This window comes from Falco cherrug, chromosome 9, assembly GCF_023634085.1.
Source record: "Falco cherrug isolate bFalChe1 chromosome 9, bFalChe1.pri, whole genome shotgun sequence".
Taxonomy (NCBI): Eukaryota; Metazoa; Chordata; class Aves; order Falconiformes; family Falconidae; genus Falco; species Falco cherrug.
The window spans coordinates 41,084,188-41,103,330 of NC_073705.1; the positions used below are offsets into that span (position 1 = coordinate 41,084,188).

The following is a 19,143-nucleotide window of genomic DNA, read 5'->3' on the forward strand; positions in this document are numbered from 1 at the left end:
CATTGATCTGTAGCCTAAGCTACATGTTTGTGGTCAGTTAGGTCTGAAATCCAGCAACTATCAACCCCAGCAATTCTTCCTTCAAGATTTCTCTCTCTAAATACTTGTTTTGCTAGATTGGGATCCAACTCCTCAGTTACCTACTCCTGATGTCCCCAGTTTGGATGTGCGGTTCAGTTGTTCTGTCAGCATTCAGACAGGAACAGTCTCCCTTTGATATATCAGTAAGTGTGCGTTTTACAGTGGAAGACGTACATCAACCACTACATGTCTCAGCTTCATCCCCTGTGGTTTAAATCTGGAGTGGGTAGAATCTAACACTATTACTGACAGAAACCCAGAATTTACACAGTCATAATGTATGACTCATCTGAAATTTTGCCAAGTGCTGGGGAGGCATTATCCAGTTTATTTGTATGCATCTCTCTCTTTCAAGATCTCTTTAAACACTTTGCAATAAGATTTCCAGAAGGATAAACATTACTTAAATGAAACCAGCATGTACCAGCCTGCCTGGTATTGCAAGGAAGGTAGAATATTCAGCTTTTTTCAGGTAGTGATCTGTGTCTGCTACACTGGGTCCCGTAGTGGCTGATTTTGGGTGGAGACTGATTATCTGACCTCATCCTATTTTGAGGGTTCCTACAGGCTTAAAAGTCAAATTTCCAAAAATGAAGTAAATTTTGTTTGGCTGATAATTCCATTTTACTGAAGGTGGCTAGAAAAAGGAGTTTTATAAAATCAGTTTGCTTTGCAAGATTTATCGTAGTTGTTTGTCTTCTGATTTTTTTTCTCATCCTGCACAAGGAAAATAGGTGAGCCAGTTTTGTTTTCATTTGCAGCCACTTTCCCCTTCAGGCTTGCAATACTGATGTGTTTATGGGGGCCTTTTTCATGTGGCTTAAAACTGGATTCACAAAAATCACTTTGGCTGCATTCAGCAGCCTCTGATTTCCCTGGTTTGTTTACTGGTTTGCTTTGGAAAGGCGAGTCAGAATTTTTTTCTCTCTCCCCTTTCATGCCCACACTCCCCACCCAAGTCTTCATTGTGTGATCTAGCCGATTTATAGGTGACATGAATCTGCACAGAGTTTCTGTTGGGAAAGCTTTACTAAACTATGTATGGGTATATAAAGATAGATGCGCACAACTGCACATCCATTACCACTGTGTACAGATGGGATTGTGAGTCGGGCTCTGGCAAGTAGCACGGTCCCCCTGTTCTGCTGTAGAAGCTGTGCCAGAAATAGGTATGCCTGTTCAGCTCAGTTAATTTGTATGCTGGGAAATGCCATGTTTTTTGTGGTGTTTGAGCCTGAACCACAAATGGACATGATAATTCGAGTTACTGAAACTTAACTGCATTAAATATTTACCATCTCCTCTCTGTTTATTGAGAGGAAGTAACAAGTGAGTAGTAAAATCTGTGGAAAGACCTTAGAAACTTGAAAGAAGTCTTTTAGTGATTTTTATAGTAGTGGTGCCTTATACTGGGATTCATATTAGCTTTGCATGCAGATATATTCAGGATACATCAGACATACAACAAAGTTTGTTTTACTGCCGCAGGCACTCATACCCACCCAGTAGGAAAGAGACTTTCTGTCGTGCATTTCTAGCATACTGATTGAGTAGCACTTTGCTTGCAAAGAGAGTGAGCGGGAAGGAGACCAGGAAGGAGACCGTGAATATACTTACTGCGTTTGCATGACTGGTGCTGCTTTGTTATTGCCTTCTCCTCTTTCCAGGGGGCTTCAATCTGATCACTGAAAGTTAATTTACTGTCTTTTGAAATTAAAAAAAAAAAAGAAAAAAAGAGTTAAGTCTGTGTTTTCAAATGAGTTTCGTTGTCACAGCAACAAGAGAGGCAGCGTGCTGTGAGAGTGCTCTTGGTTCTGGAGCAGCGTATCCCACCCAGCTTTTTGCAATCAGGTTCCAGACTTTCTGCAAACTCTCTGAACTCGCTAGTGTTCCCATAGGTAAAGCCTGACAGGAGCTGACTCCAGGAAGTTATTTAGCTTTCCTCTTCTCTACCCATACTGTTGTGTGCCTTTCTGGGTGAAAAAGAGAACAAAGTGTTCTCTTCTGGGTTAATTTGCACCATTTAGCCCATACCTGGTGAGAGCTGTCATGTGTGAGATGGCGACAGGCATATTTTCCAAAAGACAGGAGAGGAAAGAGGTGGGGAGGAGTGCCAGCAGTGGGTCCGGCCTGCACTTCCGCCATCGGGATTTTTCCTCAAAAAAAGTTACTTCTGTTAGGAGGATAAACAAAATATAACTGATGCCTTGAGAGAGAGAGGAGAAGTTGGGGGGAATCGCCTTCCAACTGCGTTACTCTTTACTGTGCTTATTTTGAAGGGGAACTTTCATCGGTGGATGAAAGTCTAAGTTGTAATGTGCACAAGAATGAGCTGGAGCCTTTTAACAAAGCCATCTCACTCCTGCTCCTCATGCTGGCAGCCTTTTGAAATCTTCCACAGTGTAGCAGCCTCTCTGGCAACAGCACTGGGACCTTGAGATCTGGTACTTGGGGACAACTAACAGCAGCTGAACAGGGTCAGGACGTTGCTGGTGGCAGCAAGGGACAAACCTTAGCACAGTTCTCTACCTGGGACAGGATGTTTTATATGGCTGCAACAAACTGGCCTGGCGTAAGCCAGCTCTGTGCAGCACATGAGTTCCCGTTCAGGTATCAATTGTGGGATTAGCTACCAGATTTATGTACTGAAAGAAGACAGAAGAGAGCAGAAAGGTGTACAGCAATTGCTGTTCCTAGAGCTCTTCTGAAATGAGATGCAGTCTGCAGCAGAAAGGGGGTGATTTGGTTTTGGAAGAGGCTGCCCCACTCAAAAAAAGAGACTGAAAGACAGCAAAAAAAATGTCAGAATATCTTTAAAGAAAGATTTCTGCCTACAGCGAAGCCTTTCCCTCATTGGGACTTATTAAAATATAGACATTTTCTCCAAAGGAAAGAAAAGTACAAAGCATGCCATCAAAGCAGGATTTCAAGCTATTTATTCTGATAGTGTTCTTTCTGCGATGGACACCGGATGGTAAGGAACATCGCTTATTAAAAGTTTATACCACATGCCTTCCACATTTGAGGAATTGCATGTGAAATAAATCACGCATTTCCCAACTGAAAAAAGTGCCCCAAAAGGCCATAAAAGCACTGAGAATTGCCATCTATAACTAATTAGCTGCTTTGGTGCCTAATCCTATGCACTGGGGTTTTAAAGGTTTTTAATTTACATAAGTAGAGACATAAAAAGAACAGTGTTAAGCTGTGGTGGCAAATTCAGTCTGCTGCCATATCCAAGCACATGGGAAAGCAGTCCCAAGCCCTGTGGGAAGCAGTGGGGCTGTGCTTCCCCTTCTGCTGTTCTGCCACATCCCTGACATCTGTACCAGGGGCAGAAGGGACTCTGCTTTTTGCAGCTGTCTCTTTTGTCAGGGAGGTGAGAGCCAGTTACCTTTAAAGCAAAGGTATTGCCTTCTTCTGGAGTTTGCACTTGGCTTTGAATAGGCGTATCAGAGTCATGGGGAAGGCACAGCAAGTGGCCATGTTCAGGAGTGCATCATTTTTCATGCCTCTTTAAAGAGCCCTTATGTGATGGAAAATGATGTCAGAGTGTATTTATTTGCTTGCAAATACCAAGTAGGGAATTCTTCTCTTAGGTGGGAACGTTGTGCTGGTGTATCTATGTCAATGTTATAAGGACCATGTTGAAGTGGGGGAGAATTGCATTTTTGCAGAAGGGAGAAAGGATGGCAGAACTATGTTTCACCTCGTCTATGGACAAAAGATCCACTAAAGGCCATATGATAGCAGCTCACATCGAAGTTGTCAGGAATCTGCCTTTGAAGTATAGCCTAACTCAACAAAATGTGAAAATGCACAACAAGCCAACAACCAACACCAAACCACACGGGCAAAACCTCCACCTGGTCCTACTAGGACAGACAGCAAATATCACATAGGAACACAGAAGACAGTTCAGACCTGCATTTTAATGCCATCTGAAAGTATCTTGATTTTATTGGATGTTTAGGGACAATTTGCTTCTGTTCCTTCATGCTCTTACTTCTTTCCTCTATTCTCCTCCTTTCTGATATTCATACGAGCAGTTCATTTTCTAGTTCACATTGGGTGTCAAGGTCTGGGGGATCAGTTATTGCTGTCCTGGGGGAACGACAGGTAAGGTGGAGGTTCCTGCAACTAGGCAGGACACTGGGTGGAATTAATGGGGCTTTCAAAGTAACTGGAGAGGATTTCACTTAAACCAACAGGCTTCCTGTATGATGAAGAGAAGGTGGACATGCTCTACAATAAAGGGACAGACTTAGAAGGAAAGTACAGAGCACTTAAGCACTAGTGAGATGAAAGGGCCTGGTTCTCGTGTTTTAGCTTTTCTGGCAATATAATTCAGCTGAGCACATGGGGCCAGCAGTAAGGCAAGGCATTGCTTGTCCCATGCTGTAGCCCTGCTCTTAGTCTAAATGGTGTTTATTGTGGGAGTGTTAGGTGCTAGCTTGCTGCAGAAATGGGTATTTACTTACATCTGGTGTTTTGTGCCAAATGTCCCATGTTAAAACAATGTCTTGTGTAGTGCAAAATGAGGCATGAACTCATTGTCCTTCAAAGGACAGTTTTATTTTTGTGGTTATAATGAATGCTACCCTTTGCAATTGCAAAATCTGCAGTGCTTAGAGCAGGGTGGTGGATCATCTTTAGTATTGACCACTTTGAAGGTACTGACTGTGAGCATGTGAGCAGGTTCAGCTAGTGGTTTTATGTGCAAAGCAGATTCTTTGCAAAAGAAGGCTCGAAGTTAATGACATGTTCTCATTCACAGGAGCTAAAAAGTGTAAAGAACTAAAGATACATGTGCAGGTAGCAAACGAATAGACAACACCATGCTCTAGCTAATTTTAACAGATACATATCCTTGGAAAAATTAAGTAAAAGGTGCAGTCCTTGGGAAATATTCTGCCCCTGCCCCTGCTGCATCTGCAATGAAAACACAGGAACACTTATCATTTGAAAGATAAGTAACAGCTGATACGTAAAAAGATTCCTGAAAACAGATGTTTTCACATACACATCTGTCTTTCAGGCAGTAGGTCTTGTAGGTTGTATGACTAGATAATTCTAGCTCCATATGAGGCTGGAAACTGGAAGAATGTGTCTTCACCAAAGGGAAAAAAAAAAGTATTGTGATGTGGTGCTTCCTATCTTTTTCCTCAAATTTCTTGCCTCCAGATTGCTGTTCCCTTTATATAATTTGCAGCCAAGGATCCTCCCACAGGGAGCAGGAACAGAGCTCAAACTGATCCCATCCAAACGGGGCTTGCTTCCATCTCGATTGACTAATTCCTATGTTAAGCTCAGGTGAGCCTTCCCAACATGTAAAATTTCCCCTGCTGTTTCTCTCCAAGGCTTACATGCAAGCTGCCATGCTACTCGGATTTGAGTTAGGGCACATTGTCAGCTTCCTGTTCTCTCTGGAAACATTTTATCCTAAATCCAGGATATTTGGTTAGATAGTAAATTCGTTTTTTAAATGCCCAGAGGTGAAATCATTAGCAACAAGAGAAAAATTTGTCTCTTACAAAAATCTGAGCCCTCAGAGATGTAGCCTGGAGAAGCCTGTTTGTGATGGATGACTTTCTAGCCAACTATTGAGATGACTATCAGTAAAATTCAGTTGGCAGCACGTAAAGCAATATGGTGCCAATTATGTATGAAAGTATTACCCCTAAAATGGTCAAAGACATAGTTGTTCTCCGCCAACTTAGCGATGCCTAGTAGTAAGATAATTTAGAAGGAATGCCTAAAAATTTGTGTGACTGGGGTGGTGATGAGAAAAACCTGTTCAGATTAGTAATGTGTGTACTTCCTGCATGAAACCTGCCAATGAAGTTCTGTGTTCTTCAGTGCCTGGTGGTGCCAACTGCCTGTTTAAATCAATTCAGCAAGAGTGTGTACTTCCCTGTGTAGTAGGAAGATGTAACAACACACGTGTGTGTAAAAGAACATGTTCCTCACTAAAAGTGTGGAGAGAGATGCATGTTTGGGGAGAGACTTTGAGCAACATGCAGGGCAGCCAGGGAGCAACGACCTGCTCGTGCCTTTCAAAGCTCCCTCCTGGGCTGGCGTTTTAAAGATGGAAGTTGATACACGTCTGGAAGAGACTCTGTGACAGAGCAGGGGTATTTTTAAAACATTAAGACTGTAATGTGAGTGTCCACACTATGAAATAAATGAAGTAAAAATGGTCTTCATGTTAGCTAGTGGCTTGCTTACGCTTATGTTTTCCCTGACTAAATCTGATGTCTATATATGTTAATAGGATGACTCAGTGTTGCAGAGATTTTTGATGGACAGGGTCAGGGCAGACATTCCCGAACAGGGAAAGAATAAGAGAAAGCAGAGATTTTAACTTGTTGGTTAAAACTGCCTGTTGTGGGCCTTAGTGCACAAATGCTGTTTGCACAAACATATTTGTGAATTATCTTAAAAAGATGATCCTCTTTGTCCCGGGTCAGACTTAGATAACTTCCCCTTTGGGTCTGCATTAGCTGCTTAAAAAACCTGTTACAAAAAATTTACTTGCTGTTTGTTGGGTTTTCTTTAAACAGCCTGATTATATTTTGATGACGCTCTACAAACACACGGGTAGAATCAAGTGCTAGAAATAGCTTCCTAGAACTCAAATTGGTTTTTAAAATAAGCAAGTAAATATGTGCATGTAAGTCATGCATGCATTCAGGCAGAACTAGTTATTTTTGTTCTTCTAGATGAAATTGCTTGTAAAAACATGAGGTGCTATTTATTGTTACCGTTATTTATAATTTAAAATGCTAACAGTGACATGCAGTGTTGTGTCAGCTCATTTAACAGGCCATGAAACAGTTAGAAGGATGATAGAAATAAATCTCTGACAAACCAACCTCAGGTAAAATGTTACCTATACTTGCTACTCAGCCCCTGCTTTTTCATAATGGTGAGTAAAAATGGGTTGTCTTGTCAGGCAAAAAATACTATCATTAGCAAAAAATGTTTCCATCGCACATTGCGAACATAGATATAGCACAGTCTCATCCCCTCCCCTTGGTCTGACTTCAAGGGGAACTGGAGTAATAAGAAAAAACAGCTGGAGTAGCTTCCCACAGTGAAACCATGGTGAGCTTGAGGAAGGTGTGCTGCTCACCACCTTGGCTGTGCAACGTTCACAGGCCGTGGTGTCCTTTGCAGCAAGTTTATCTCCTTAGATCTTTCTGCCTTAGGAAAAAGGTATTTTAGTCCCTTTTACATGTGAATGGACAATTCGGATCCAACACTGGAGTGATTCAGCAAAAAATCATCACCTGTATAAAAGATGTAGGCTCTAACACTGGACTTATTCCCAGGAACAGCCTTATGGCCCTGAGTGGAGTCCCGGAATTGACCATGCCATGGTAAATGTTTTTTGTCGCGTTATGGCTCTTTTGAGGTTTCACGGAGGCAAGTTATTTCACAGTGCTATTGCACTCTGAGGGGGAGAGGGGACTGCCTCGCCTCTGGTCACTGCTGGCAGGAGAAAACCACAGCCGAGTTTGGATTTAGGGGAAAGTTTGGTGGAGACACAGGGACCAGGGGTGCTTGGAATGGAAAATTAACTGGCAATTCTAAAAAATTTAAATCCCTTTTTAACCCTATGGATGTATTTATTTAATCTAAGCACTTGAGTGGATGAACTGCTCAATAGTGTTTCAGTATCTGTTTCTGTGAGAAACAGGACATAATTGCAAGCCAGGTTTTCCTTAAGGACCAGAGGCTTAAAATGCCTGATAGAAATTTCCAGCCACAAATGGTTATTATGTTGCTTTTCAAAAGTATATTGATAGTAGTGAGATATTCTTTGGTTTTTACTGTGTTATTTTCATGAAATAACATTTGCCTTAATCCTTCTTGTTTTGGCTCGCTCTTTCCTGGCCTGATTTGTATGACAAATGCCTGTTTATGCAGCTGGTACCCAACTCAGGACTTGGAATAATGCAGGAAAAACCATAGCTTTGTGACATGGCAGGAAGAACTACAGAGCTATAGACTGTTACAGCCCTGAGCATAACTGGGGAAACTATTGAGACAAACTGATTGCTTACTGATGTGAAACATTTCTTAGGGCAAAGTGAGAATTTGCAGTAAACTATAGATTCCTACCCATGCCCCTTTGAATATCCTCCCTAAGACAGGATCAACACAATCAAAAAAGTGTGTGAAATGCAAAGAAATAGTGTTTGATTCACTAGTCCTACCAGACACGGGCTGTTGTGCCTCAGTTATTTGGGACAATTGTTACCTCAAAATGCACCTTGGTAAGGGACAGTCACTATTTACTACCTTAGCAGCGCTGCAGTGCAGGGGGAACCTGAATGCCTGGGGCTGCCCAGCAGGTGGCTTACGTTGCTTGGGCTCAAGACCACATCGCTGTGCCATTTTTCTCTCGCTAGATGCCTACACTCCACTACTTGGAAAAAATCAGACCAAACTACAAAGTCACTTCAGGCAGAAACCATTTGCCAAGTATTGTATTCTGCAGAGATATTCTAAATCACATGTGGGGAAAAAAAAAAAAAAAAAAAAAAAAAAAAAGAAGAGACCATCTGCAAATACTCAGCCTGTATCCACCTTCAGACAAAAAATCTGATGCCGTTCCTGAGAGCTAACTGTAGAATCTCTCCTTTTTTCCTGGGAGATTGCTATCAGAAGTGGACTTACATCTGCTCTCCCAGCAACAGATGGTAGTCCTCTGGCTACCAACAGGAAGGTGATTTTCTGTCATTATTTTCTCATCTAGGAGTTTATCTTTAGATCTGTGATATTCTCCATGCACTTAATTCCGGTTTCAAATTCAAAATGGCAATCCATTTAAATGATCCTGTGACTTTTCACTTGCCTGTGCAAGATCAATTAGAAAAAAACTGTAACAGACCTGACCCTAAAACTGGAACATATAGTGCCCATTTGGATTCTCCCATGACACAATGGTGACTTCCACCAGCAGGCTGCCCAGCAAACATTTGCATGCAACCATCTCAGATGGATATTTCATACACCAAATGCCACCTGTAGTAAATGCACAAGAAATCAAAGCAGGACTGCATACCCAACAGAGGAATCCTGGTATAAAGGTATGATATGGGTGTGACAGTGCAGAACCCCTAAGGAGTCCTTTTCATACTGAACATCCCTTTGATATTGAGCAGCTGAAAGGACCCCTCAGGGTTTACATAGCAGTGTCATTTTTGTATGACCATAATTTCTCTGTGTGTGTAAATGTCCTCCTGTTAGCAATGGATCCAAGTATCCAATTCCAACCAACTTTGATGTTGAAAGGAGTCACAGAAAATGTCATTCCTTCAACTGCTGTGGAGATAGGAAGTCACATACAAAAGAGAGAGCATATAAATTTCTAAAATTAGGGCAAACCTGCAAAACTCGGGCTTTGTTAGGCACTGTGCATCCACATTGTCTTATGAGCTGGAGGAAGGCTTCTAGTGAAGCTGTCAATCGCCTGTGAGGGTCCTTGTCCAACAGGATACTTCTGATGGGGTTGATTCTGTATTTGTGTGGGGACCACATGTGAATTGGCTTCAGATGCGATGGCCCTGGCCTCCCAAGCAGAAACAGATGAATGCATGTGACTCATCTACCTCAGTTAACCACACTTCCTAAGTTAACCTGCGCATAAGCAACTTTAAGACACAGGGGATCATCAAACTGCAGTTTAAAGTCATGCAGTGTTTATTTTTATTTTTAAGATTTTCAGGTTTGATCTCAGAAATTGTTTTCTAAATTCACATGGGGATGGATTTTTTGTAACTTACTGTTTCAGTTATGTAATGTGTTTTGAGTGCATTTATCTCATATATGGTGATTTGAAGAGGCTGCGGTAATTTAATCTGGAGGCATTTCAAGATGGGATTGACATCAGGAGTATGGGGAGAAGCCAGTTTCTGAACTCTTATCTGGAAAAAGGAAAAACAATTCCTTGCAATTTTTCAGCCTTTTACAGTTTCTTTTAGAAATCCTACAGAAATACGCAACGATCAACAAAATAGTTCATTGAAGCACCTGGCATCAATGTTTTGTTGACGGCATTGCACAGAGGCATGGCTGGAGTGCAATGTGGAGCACTAGAGCAGTTGAAGGACTGCAGGATATTAAAAAACCTTGAGCACAAGATAGGCAAGCTCTCAGGTAAAATTCATCTGAGAACACCTGAAATAATAAGAGTTTACTCTGCTATTCTGGGCTATGTGTCTAATTATCCGAAAAAGGTAAGGATGATGCATCCTAGCTAATTTAGGCACCTGCATGTTTTAGGATGACGTCTTCAATGACTGATTCCATGACTACCTTAGAGAAGATACCTACTTCACACTGCTCAGTTAGGTAAAATGGAGCCTACAAACTTTTCTCTTGCTGTTGCTTTCATCTTGGTAGGTTAGGCTTTAGCTCACTGTTGTTGGCCAGATGATTAATTTTCACCTTATCCAATCAAAACTGATGGTGCATGACAGTAAAAATGTGTTTTGTAGGACAATATGTTAACTTGCTGCCCAGTTAAGTGAATGGAAAGACTTCAACTCACGTCAGTGGGCTGAAACAAAGAAGTGAGTTACCGAGGTTAATAATTTTGCATTTTAACTTACCCTGGCTTCAGTAAGCATTCAGGTAAACACCCTAAATTCCAGGGTCTTTGCCCATTTAATCAATCTATATGTCATGGTAATCAAAATCAGTGGCAGTCAATGACAACAGTTTGCTTTTCAGTTTAAAGTTAAATAAGTAGAAATCAGTTATAAAAAACCTTGCAAGTTCTTTTCCATGTGTCCAGTACAAATCTTCATATATTTCCATTTAGGATAAATCTGAATAGGAATTGAATAGATTTCTACTGGCACATTCTGATGATATTCAAGGAGTAGGTGTAGCAAGCTGTGGGAACTAAGAAATTAAGAAAAATATTGCAGTGCTGTCAAGAGTAGGTGTAGACATTTTGTACCTGCTAAACCAAAATGATGGGCCTAACATTTAAAATAATATGCTGATGTAACGCTTGAGCAGAACAGTGATTTAGATAGACAATGATCTTTCCTCTGCTATCCAGTTTCCCTAATACTAGAAGGAAGCCAAATGCTTTGCAATGCAAATAGAGTCACAAATAAAAGGATGGTGTGAAGGTGTGATTCATCTGAAAAAAAATGTTTCGCTTAAGAAACCCCAGAAGGCAGGATATAGATCCCCTATTTAATTCACCCTACCTCCTTCTGGCTTCTCTGCACGAGCACAGCAGTGTCAGCACAGGATTTTCCTTGGTTTGTAGGTTATACCTTGGGTTTCTTTGCCCTTCGGTGGAGGCTTGCCTGGCGAAGAAACCACTGTACCAATGCTTCCTTTTTTATTGTTGCTCTTTGCTGGGATTACTCTTAAATTAGGGAGCAGAACGGTTGCTAGCTGAATCCCAAATGTCTGGATAATATAGATGGCATAAAGCCTTCTTCATTTCAAATTAGTATGTGCTGCAGCTGCAGGACTGGGTAGCTGTAGTTAGGCTTGGAGTGTGGAGGGAACATCTTGCCTCGTACACCTGCAGAAATGCCCTTTAAAGCCTCAGTCTCATGTTGCTTCAAGAAAAAGGACTAGAAGTTTAGTGACATGTTTAATTTTTTAATTAAGCATCTGGCAGGTCATCTGAATTATGAAGCTCAATTTTATAAAGAAAAAAAACGGAACACCTCTAGGAAGTGAGTGCAAAAGAGGACCAAAGCCGGAGCAGGTGCAAGAGTGTGAGAAGCCAGACTGTGCAGTTACATGTTTCTAACGTCGAGGAAAGCTGGGCATTTGAACCAGCTCAGGAACAGATAGGCGCTGAGCTTGAGAAGATACTATTCATGTTAATTAGGGCTGAGTCCTACACATTTAACTCCCACTGATTTCTTAAGGGTTCCAATTCAAGTCAATGTCAGTAGGAGTGTGTCAGGGCTGCAGGCATGGGCTCTTTAAACTATCAATAGTCACATTTTGGGACTTATTAAGACCAGGATTTGCTGAACAGACTGTACTGCAAAACCATGCTAATTAGCATCTAAAATTCTTGGAAAGCTGCCAGAGATTCCTGGGAGCTGTCTACACCACCAGCAAAAATGGCTTTAGAGATGTTGATTGCCAGGAATAGGTTGGGGCATAACTTGTCCTTTCGCAGCGATTTTTGTTGCATCCATGTAGCCACCCTGGCTTTTGACAAAAACCCTTTGGTGCACACCTGAGGCAGCTGTTCTTGATAGTCTGGCAGGGAGCATTTCTGGAAAACTTGAACTAGTGGGTTTGTTCTAGAGTCTAACCTGGAGTGCTAAGCTGCCTGGGATGACACTGGGTGGAAAGTGTTTCAGTGTGTCTTTTTCACATGTTGTATTAGTTTTCTGTGGTAGCACACTGTCTTGTGACCGGGTGAATGAATTTTGGTAAGACAGAAGAATTATTTATCTCTACAGTAAGGCTATCATTTCCAGCTGCTCCCATAGTTTACATAAAACTCATCAAAAGGTTTCAGCCATTGATATTTGTTGAAACAAGCTCTTCCTCGCTTACTTTGGTCAAGCATTGACTGATAAAACAATAATGCAGTTCAGTTAATTTAAGACTTTCACTTATTTGTTTTCAGTTCCAGGAATGGTTTCTCCATGACCTGTTCCTGTTTCTATTTTTCTTCTGTACCCCAGAAAACTACCTGGGAGATTTTTGATGCTCAAATCCCATCCCTGACTGATTCAGGAGAGGTCAGACCACACCTTCAGAGATACGCCTTACTGTGAAGCAAAGGGGCACTGATTTGGCATCTTGTGTTCTCCCCTCTTTTGATGGGTCTCTCTTGATGTGTCTGAAATCCTGAACTGTGTAGTAGAGATGGGAACGTGAGGCTCCTGCTGGGATGCTTGAAGCACCAGGATTACATGGAGACTCCCCTTTCGATCTCTCTCAAACCCGCTCTTAGATATCCTGGCTGTCCGTACACAGCTTGTAAGGATCCATACCTTGATTAAGCAAAAGCCTTTTGGCTCCCTGATGGGATTTCTCCACTGGATGTAGTGCAGAAAGACTTCTTTTGAGAAAGTCGCAGCAGATAAAGAACAGGGGGAGTGTCTAAAAATGGGAAAAACCATAGTGTCTATAAATATAAAACCTAGGGATAGGGCTTCCCGGCTGTGGCATGCATCCTGCCAACGGTATGCAGAAGACTCCAGGATGGTATGAAGGTATTTCATGAATACCTGAATGCCTCCTTACTCTCAGGAACGTGGCCCCAGATGGAGACAGGAACTGCTGAGCAGCTGTCGCTGCCATCCCTGCCTCAAGGTGAGACTTGAATACTTCTGAGGGAAGCAGAGCTCCCCGTCTTCTGCATTCCACCAAAGAATACATACCTTTGGTCCAGGAGTTAATGATTTTCCTTGAAGGCTAGTCCCCCCTCTTTGTGCCCCAGTTTTAAGTGTAAGGGGGCAAGCAGAGGTGCCAAGCACCTATGTGAAATCCTGATGAATTAACAAGGCTTTTCAAATTTTCCTTTCTAACTGCATTTTCTTATATTTTAAATAAGCATATGTTAGCCGGGAGACTTCTGTCTTCCGTGGAAAGCTGTTAGCAACACTGTATATCTCACTTGTTCCAGCACATTTTACTTCTCGCAAATGTTGACAACCATGTGCAAAGCAACGAGGAGCCGTGCTTGTGACCATCACCCGCTGGGGAGGCACTCGGGAGAGGAAAGCTAACAACTCAGGGACGCTGAGTGGATGGGAGACACTATTTTGGCTCATTTGTTGCATCTGCTGAGGACTAGCAGCAGGAGGGATGGCTCCCATTCCTCTCCCGTCAATCCAATGAATAATTAATGCACTTTTATGTAATATATAATAGTATAATATACTGTTCGCAATACATGCTACTAGCGTGGCTGTTGAAGTACCACGGTATGAAAAATGCATAATTAAATGAACTGCAGAGAACTGAGAGCATGGTTAAAAATTCATGGCAGGCTTCCCAGCAGCGGTGGCTGCGGGACAGCCCTGCGCCGGGACAGCCCTGGGGGACGCAGCTGAAGCCTCTCCTCGCCACCCGCTTCATCAACATCCACCGGAACGAAGCGGCACCGGCCTATTTCAGGGAAGTAAATTAACGAGGGACATGGAAACGGGGCGCCAGGGCCGGTGTCGCCGCTCGCTATTCAAGCTACGTAACGCGGCGCTGTTACCGCCGCCGGCCCGGTTAATCGCCACGGCACGGCCGCAGCTGGCGCGGACCCACCCGCCGGGCTGGCCGCCCGCGCCGTTCGCGCCCCACAGCCGGCCCCGTCCCGCCGCTGTCGCGCGTGCGGGCCCGCAACGTGTCACGGCCAAAACCGCGGCCGGCCACGCGCCGCCGGCGGGGCGGGCGTTGGGCGGGGCCGCGGCGGCCGTTGCGGGGGGCGGGAGTTTTGAACGGCGGCGCCGTTGAGGAGGATGCGGCGGCAGCGCCTGCCGAGCGCTGGGGCCCAGGAGCCGGTGAGCCGCGGGGGTCCCGCGGGCGGGGAGGCGGCGTGGGGCGGGCCGGGGCGGCGGGGCGGGCTCGGCCCGGCCCGGCCCGGCGTGGGGGCAGGCCCGGCGCAGGTGGCGCCCGTTAGCGGCTGGGGCGGGTGGCGACCCGCAGCCGCTCGGCGGCGGTGTGCCGGCAGCTGCCCTCCCTCGGGCGGCCCCCGGGTGCAGCGCGTCCGTCCCGGCGGCCTGGGGCTGCTGCTTGGGCGCGGTGGCGGCCCTGCGGCCTGGCTGTGGCGGGGGCAGCCCGGGCAGGTGGTCGCCGCTCGGAGCGCCCTGCTCGTCCCCTGCAGGGCCTCGGAGCGCCAGGCTGCGCCTCTTTAGCTCTTCTGTCTCTCAGCCGCTCATTTTCCCGTTCATGAGGTGGTCTTTAAAATTTCGAGTACCTTAAAAGCCTGCATTAGTTGAACTCAGCTGTGTCTGCAGAGCTGTTGCCGTCGGTTGCAGCGCGTACTGCTCCTCTGTCTGGCTAGGAGGGTTGCCAAGCTGGTATCTTGACTTTGCAGCCTCTGTTTTAGAATACTTGCTGCCTGACTGCTTGCTTATTTTAAATAAATACAGTAGGCCTGTGGGCTTTAGATGTAAGCCTCTGTGGTAACAAATCAGAAGTATACCTTGGAGTAAGGTTATGAAAGCCTGTATTATTAATTAATACCAATTAAATAAAGTAAAATTTCAGTCTGTCCAGCCTCCAGCAGCATCCATACCATTTTTCTTAGCTGTTGTTGAATTTGTTTGTTTTGTCACTCCATCACCTACGTAAAACTAGAAATCCTTTAACATTTCTTATATTCTAGGTATACTTAGGTAGGTAATACAAAGACTCTTTCAGAAAGCATTGCTTGGGCAGTTCCTCAGTATGGGGCTGCAAAATCTCAACAGCTGTTAGTAATCTCAGCTGGGTTATGCTGCTGCTGGTAGGGGAAGGATGGAGACCACGAGGGAAATGGTGCGTTAGTAGACAGCATATGGCAAAACAGTGCTGTGTCATTCCTCCAAGTCCAGATGGTGCGCTTACATTTTTGGAAGAAACTGGAAAGAGGAAAAAAAAAGCGCTGACCATGTGGTGTGGTGTTTTTTTTTTGTTGTTGTAGAGGCACAGAGCTTCATGCATTCCAAATCTGGCTGCTAAGCGATTCCTTCAGATGAGATTTATATAGTGCAATTATTTAAGCTGTGGCCCAACAACTATTTAATGCTATTACAGAACATTTTACGCGGGTCTGGCTGAGACATAGCATGGACTAAATCCTTTGTGTAGTTCTGAAAGCCTCCATATGGGTATGTGCAGATGCCCCAAACTAGGAGAGTTTATTTCCTCACCATATTTACGTACCAGGTGATAGACCTGGAGAGGAGCTGTGGTCTGTGCTAGATCAGTGCAGAGGCCTGTTACCCTGGGAAATGTTAGGGGCAAGTTCATCAGCTGAGATGAAATTCAGTTTTGTAACAGCTGATGTATTGATTTAGGCTCAAAGAATGAGTAGTGATTTCTCAGGGGCAGGTGTGGGCCTTGCTTAGCTTTTCATAGCTGTGTAGTATTTGACTCAGAATAAAAGAAGCTTGATGAAAGCTATTCGCTGCTCCCTTTGGGATGAGCGCTGAGGAAAAGTGTGGATAGAGAAGCAGGTGCTGGGGGTATGGAGGTGCTGGTGCACTGTTTTATCCTGCACTGGTTGTGGTTGAAACTTTAGAAAGCAAAACCATGAGGAGGAAAACCAGGTAAGTCTGTGGTGTCATACTGGGTCCCAGGCCTTCGTATATTGCCTGTAGGGAATACCAGCAGAACTTCAATGGAAAACGTCTCTGATGTGAGCTTTGGGAGCAATTCATCATGAACAACCCACTGGTGCCAGAGCACCTGTGTCATAGTAACCTGTGCATGTTCCAGACATTTCTCATGGGGTCTTTAACTCTCGTGAGAGTTCTTGGTTTCTGGAGAGTCTTCTGTGCTTTTATTAGTGCCTTCCTTCATGGTGGTGTCTAGTCATCATTAGTGTTCTACTGAATTTGCCAGCATTTAAGACAATCTAGTCACATGGTGAGAACATATTTGTCCTACTTTGCCTGATTACACAATCCGGGGATCTTTATTATCTTGGAGGGGAATGGAACCTACCTCCTTTATTACCTGAGGCAAATGAGAAACTATGTTTGTGTATGGGGGCTTAGCAACTTGCTGGCTCTTGATGTGGGGTGGAAGAACCTTCTGTACTGCTCTAGGTCCTGTTTTAGCAAGAATGAACTTGCTGTCTGTAGCAGAAGAGGTGGGAGATAGAATGAGAGGCTTATACCACTGGAGGGATCTCATAGCCTTTGGGTTTTTATAATGGAGTTCTGAGGTGGCTGGGAATCAGCTTTGTTTCAGATGCTGTCTAGTAGAGTATTACAACTTGAACATGTTGCTGTGCTGGTGCTGAGTGTGGGTTATGGACCAGAGCTACTTTTCCTTTAGGGTAACAAAGGAGGGTGGTTTGGAAGGAGAAGTGCTTTGTGAACAGATGGAACAGCAGCTGAAACTTTATATATATATCTTTACATTATGGCATAAGGCCTTGAAAAACAATAAAACCTACTCCTGCCAAGTTGGAAGGGAATGGGTGGTGACTATGTAGCGATCTTTCACCTGCCTATTGTGACTGCTATGAAGGGTCACTTTCTCATGTCAAAGGCAGCTAATGGTAAAGCAGAAAATTGTCCATGTTACCCCTTTCATGGGTTCTGGATTTCTCAGGTACTTGAGTTGGGGGGGAATTAGCTCCCTGTTGTTTCTGTCCTGTTTAGGCACTTGAGGGAGAGCGCTTGCCAGCACTTTTCTAGCAGCTGAAATACTGAACTTGTGAATGCAAATTACTGTACCATGAGTTTCAGTCAACTTACAGATCCATCCCCAAAGCACTTGTTTTGAGTTCAGATGTACTGTAATACTGAAAAATGGGCACAATGCTTTTAATTCCAAAGGTAGCTGGGACACTCTTGCTCAGTGGTGAAAAAGCATCACCCATCACCAACTTGCAATGTACTTGCAATGGAACCCTTCAGTACAGTGACAATGCTCTGGTTTTTGTGTTGGAAGTGTTTGGTTTGGCCAGGGATTGCCACATAACAAGGAAATGTGTATCAGAGTCATCCATGGCATCTAGCACACCTTTAGAAGACAGCAAACTGTGATCCTTCACCTTAATTACCTTCTGGCTTGGTGTGGATTGACTTCTTTGAAGTTGCAAGTGAAGAATAATGCACATTTATAAATGTTTGTTTTCTCTGAAAGTTGGTAGGAAAAAGTTGACTTCCCTGAAGTTTTTATGCCTTAAAAAACTCAACTCCTTCAAAAAAACAGTGATGCAGAATTCTAATGACTTGACAGGCAAGTCTGTCTTACGGCATGCTTTTGAATGAGGAGTGTGCATGGCTGTGCTGTCAGGCAGGGTGTGATCCTTGTGTAGTGTTGAAGCTACCACAGCAGTCTGACTTTCAGTTCACGGCCTGAAATAGTCAGGTATTGGGGTATTCTCCTTGTTTTACTTCACATGTTACTTGAATTTTATATCAACCAGAAGTGTAAAAACCACTTTTTAAAACCCTCTTTAAGATGGCCAAAGAAGTAATGAGGTCGAATTTCTGATGTAAAATATTTCGGACATTTTCCTCAATTTAGAGTTTACTTTAGTAGGGATCAAAGTAAAAAGTGGGGTGTTAATCTACAAGCTTTGTTCGGTTAGGTCTCTTAATAACCATATGAGGGGACCAGATGTTATCCTATGAATAACACATCGAGGCGCGTAATTTTTAGTAACTTTCGGCTGCTATGGTGAGTTAATGTTATTACCTGGTTTGTAATTTGCATGTATAATGGATATAGTGAATCTGTTACATCCTGTGTTTTAACCCCTTGGTTCCTGAAAAGAGAAACATAATTGTATGTTTAGTAACCATTATAATGTCTCCATGGAATTAAAACCTGGAATTATCTATCCCAACTGTGAAATAAGTCGAGCTTGTAAAAAATTCAGGATATTGTTATTTGGGGAATAAGTAGAGCTTGTCAAAAATTCAGGATATTTTTATGTGGAGTTTTGTTTAGTCCTTTGTTTGTTTGTTTTTCATATCTAGGAATGCAACATCCAAGAGAAGATTGACTTTGAAATCCGCATGCGAGAAGGCATCTGTAAGCTACTTCAAGTGAGCACACAAAAAGACCAGCTCTTGCAAGCAGTTAAAAACCTGATGGTTTGCAATGCCCGTATACGTGCATACAGGACAGAGCTGCAGCACCAAGAAGAGCCAGTCTCCCGCAGAACTGAGCGGTGAGTAACAGCTCAAATTCAAGTGGAGCATTATGAAGCATTGCTTACGTGAATTCTTAGCAGCCTGTCTAGGAAAGTGGATTTAAACCCTTTCTTCTGTCTTCCCCTGTACAAGCATGTGTTATTGCTGCCTTAAAACATTGCTTTATAAGACCATTCCAGTATCTTTTTTTTTTCACTTTAGAAAATAAAGTCATATTTTTCTGGGTAGATTC

General features: G+C 43.4%; 1 protein-coding gene across 2 annotated transcripts in view; it reads left to right on the top strand.

Moving 5' to 3' along the window:
• Positions 1-14,490: 14,490 nt before the first annotated feature.
• Positions 14,491-19,143, top strand: part of RTKN2 (rhotekin 2) — a 34,285-nt gene continuing 29,632 nt past the window's right edge. For both annotated transcript variants that reach the window (XM_055719635.1, XM_055719636.1), the window contains exons 1-2: positions 14,491-14,591; positions 18,735-18,928. In XM_055719635.1, coding sequence (XP_055575610.1) covers positions 14,550-14,591; positions 18,735-18,928 — 236 coding nt within the window. In that variant the 5' untranslated portion in view covers positions 14,491-14,549. The remainder of the gene's footprint in view (positions 14,592-18,734; positions 18,929-19,143) is intronic.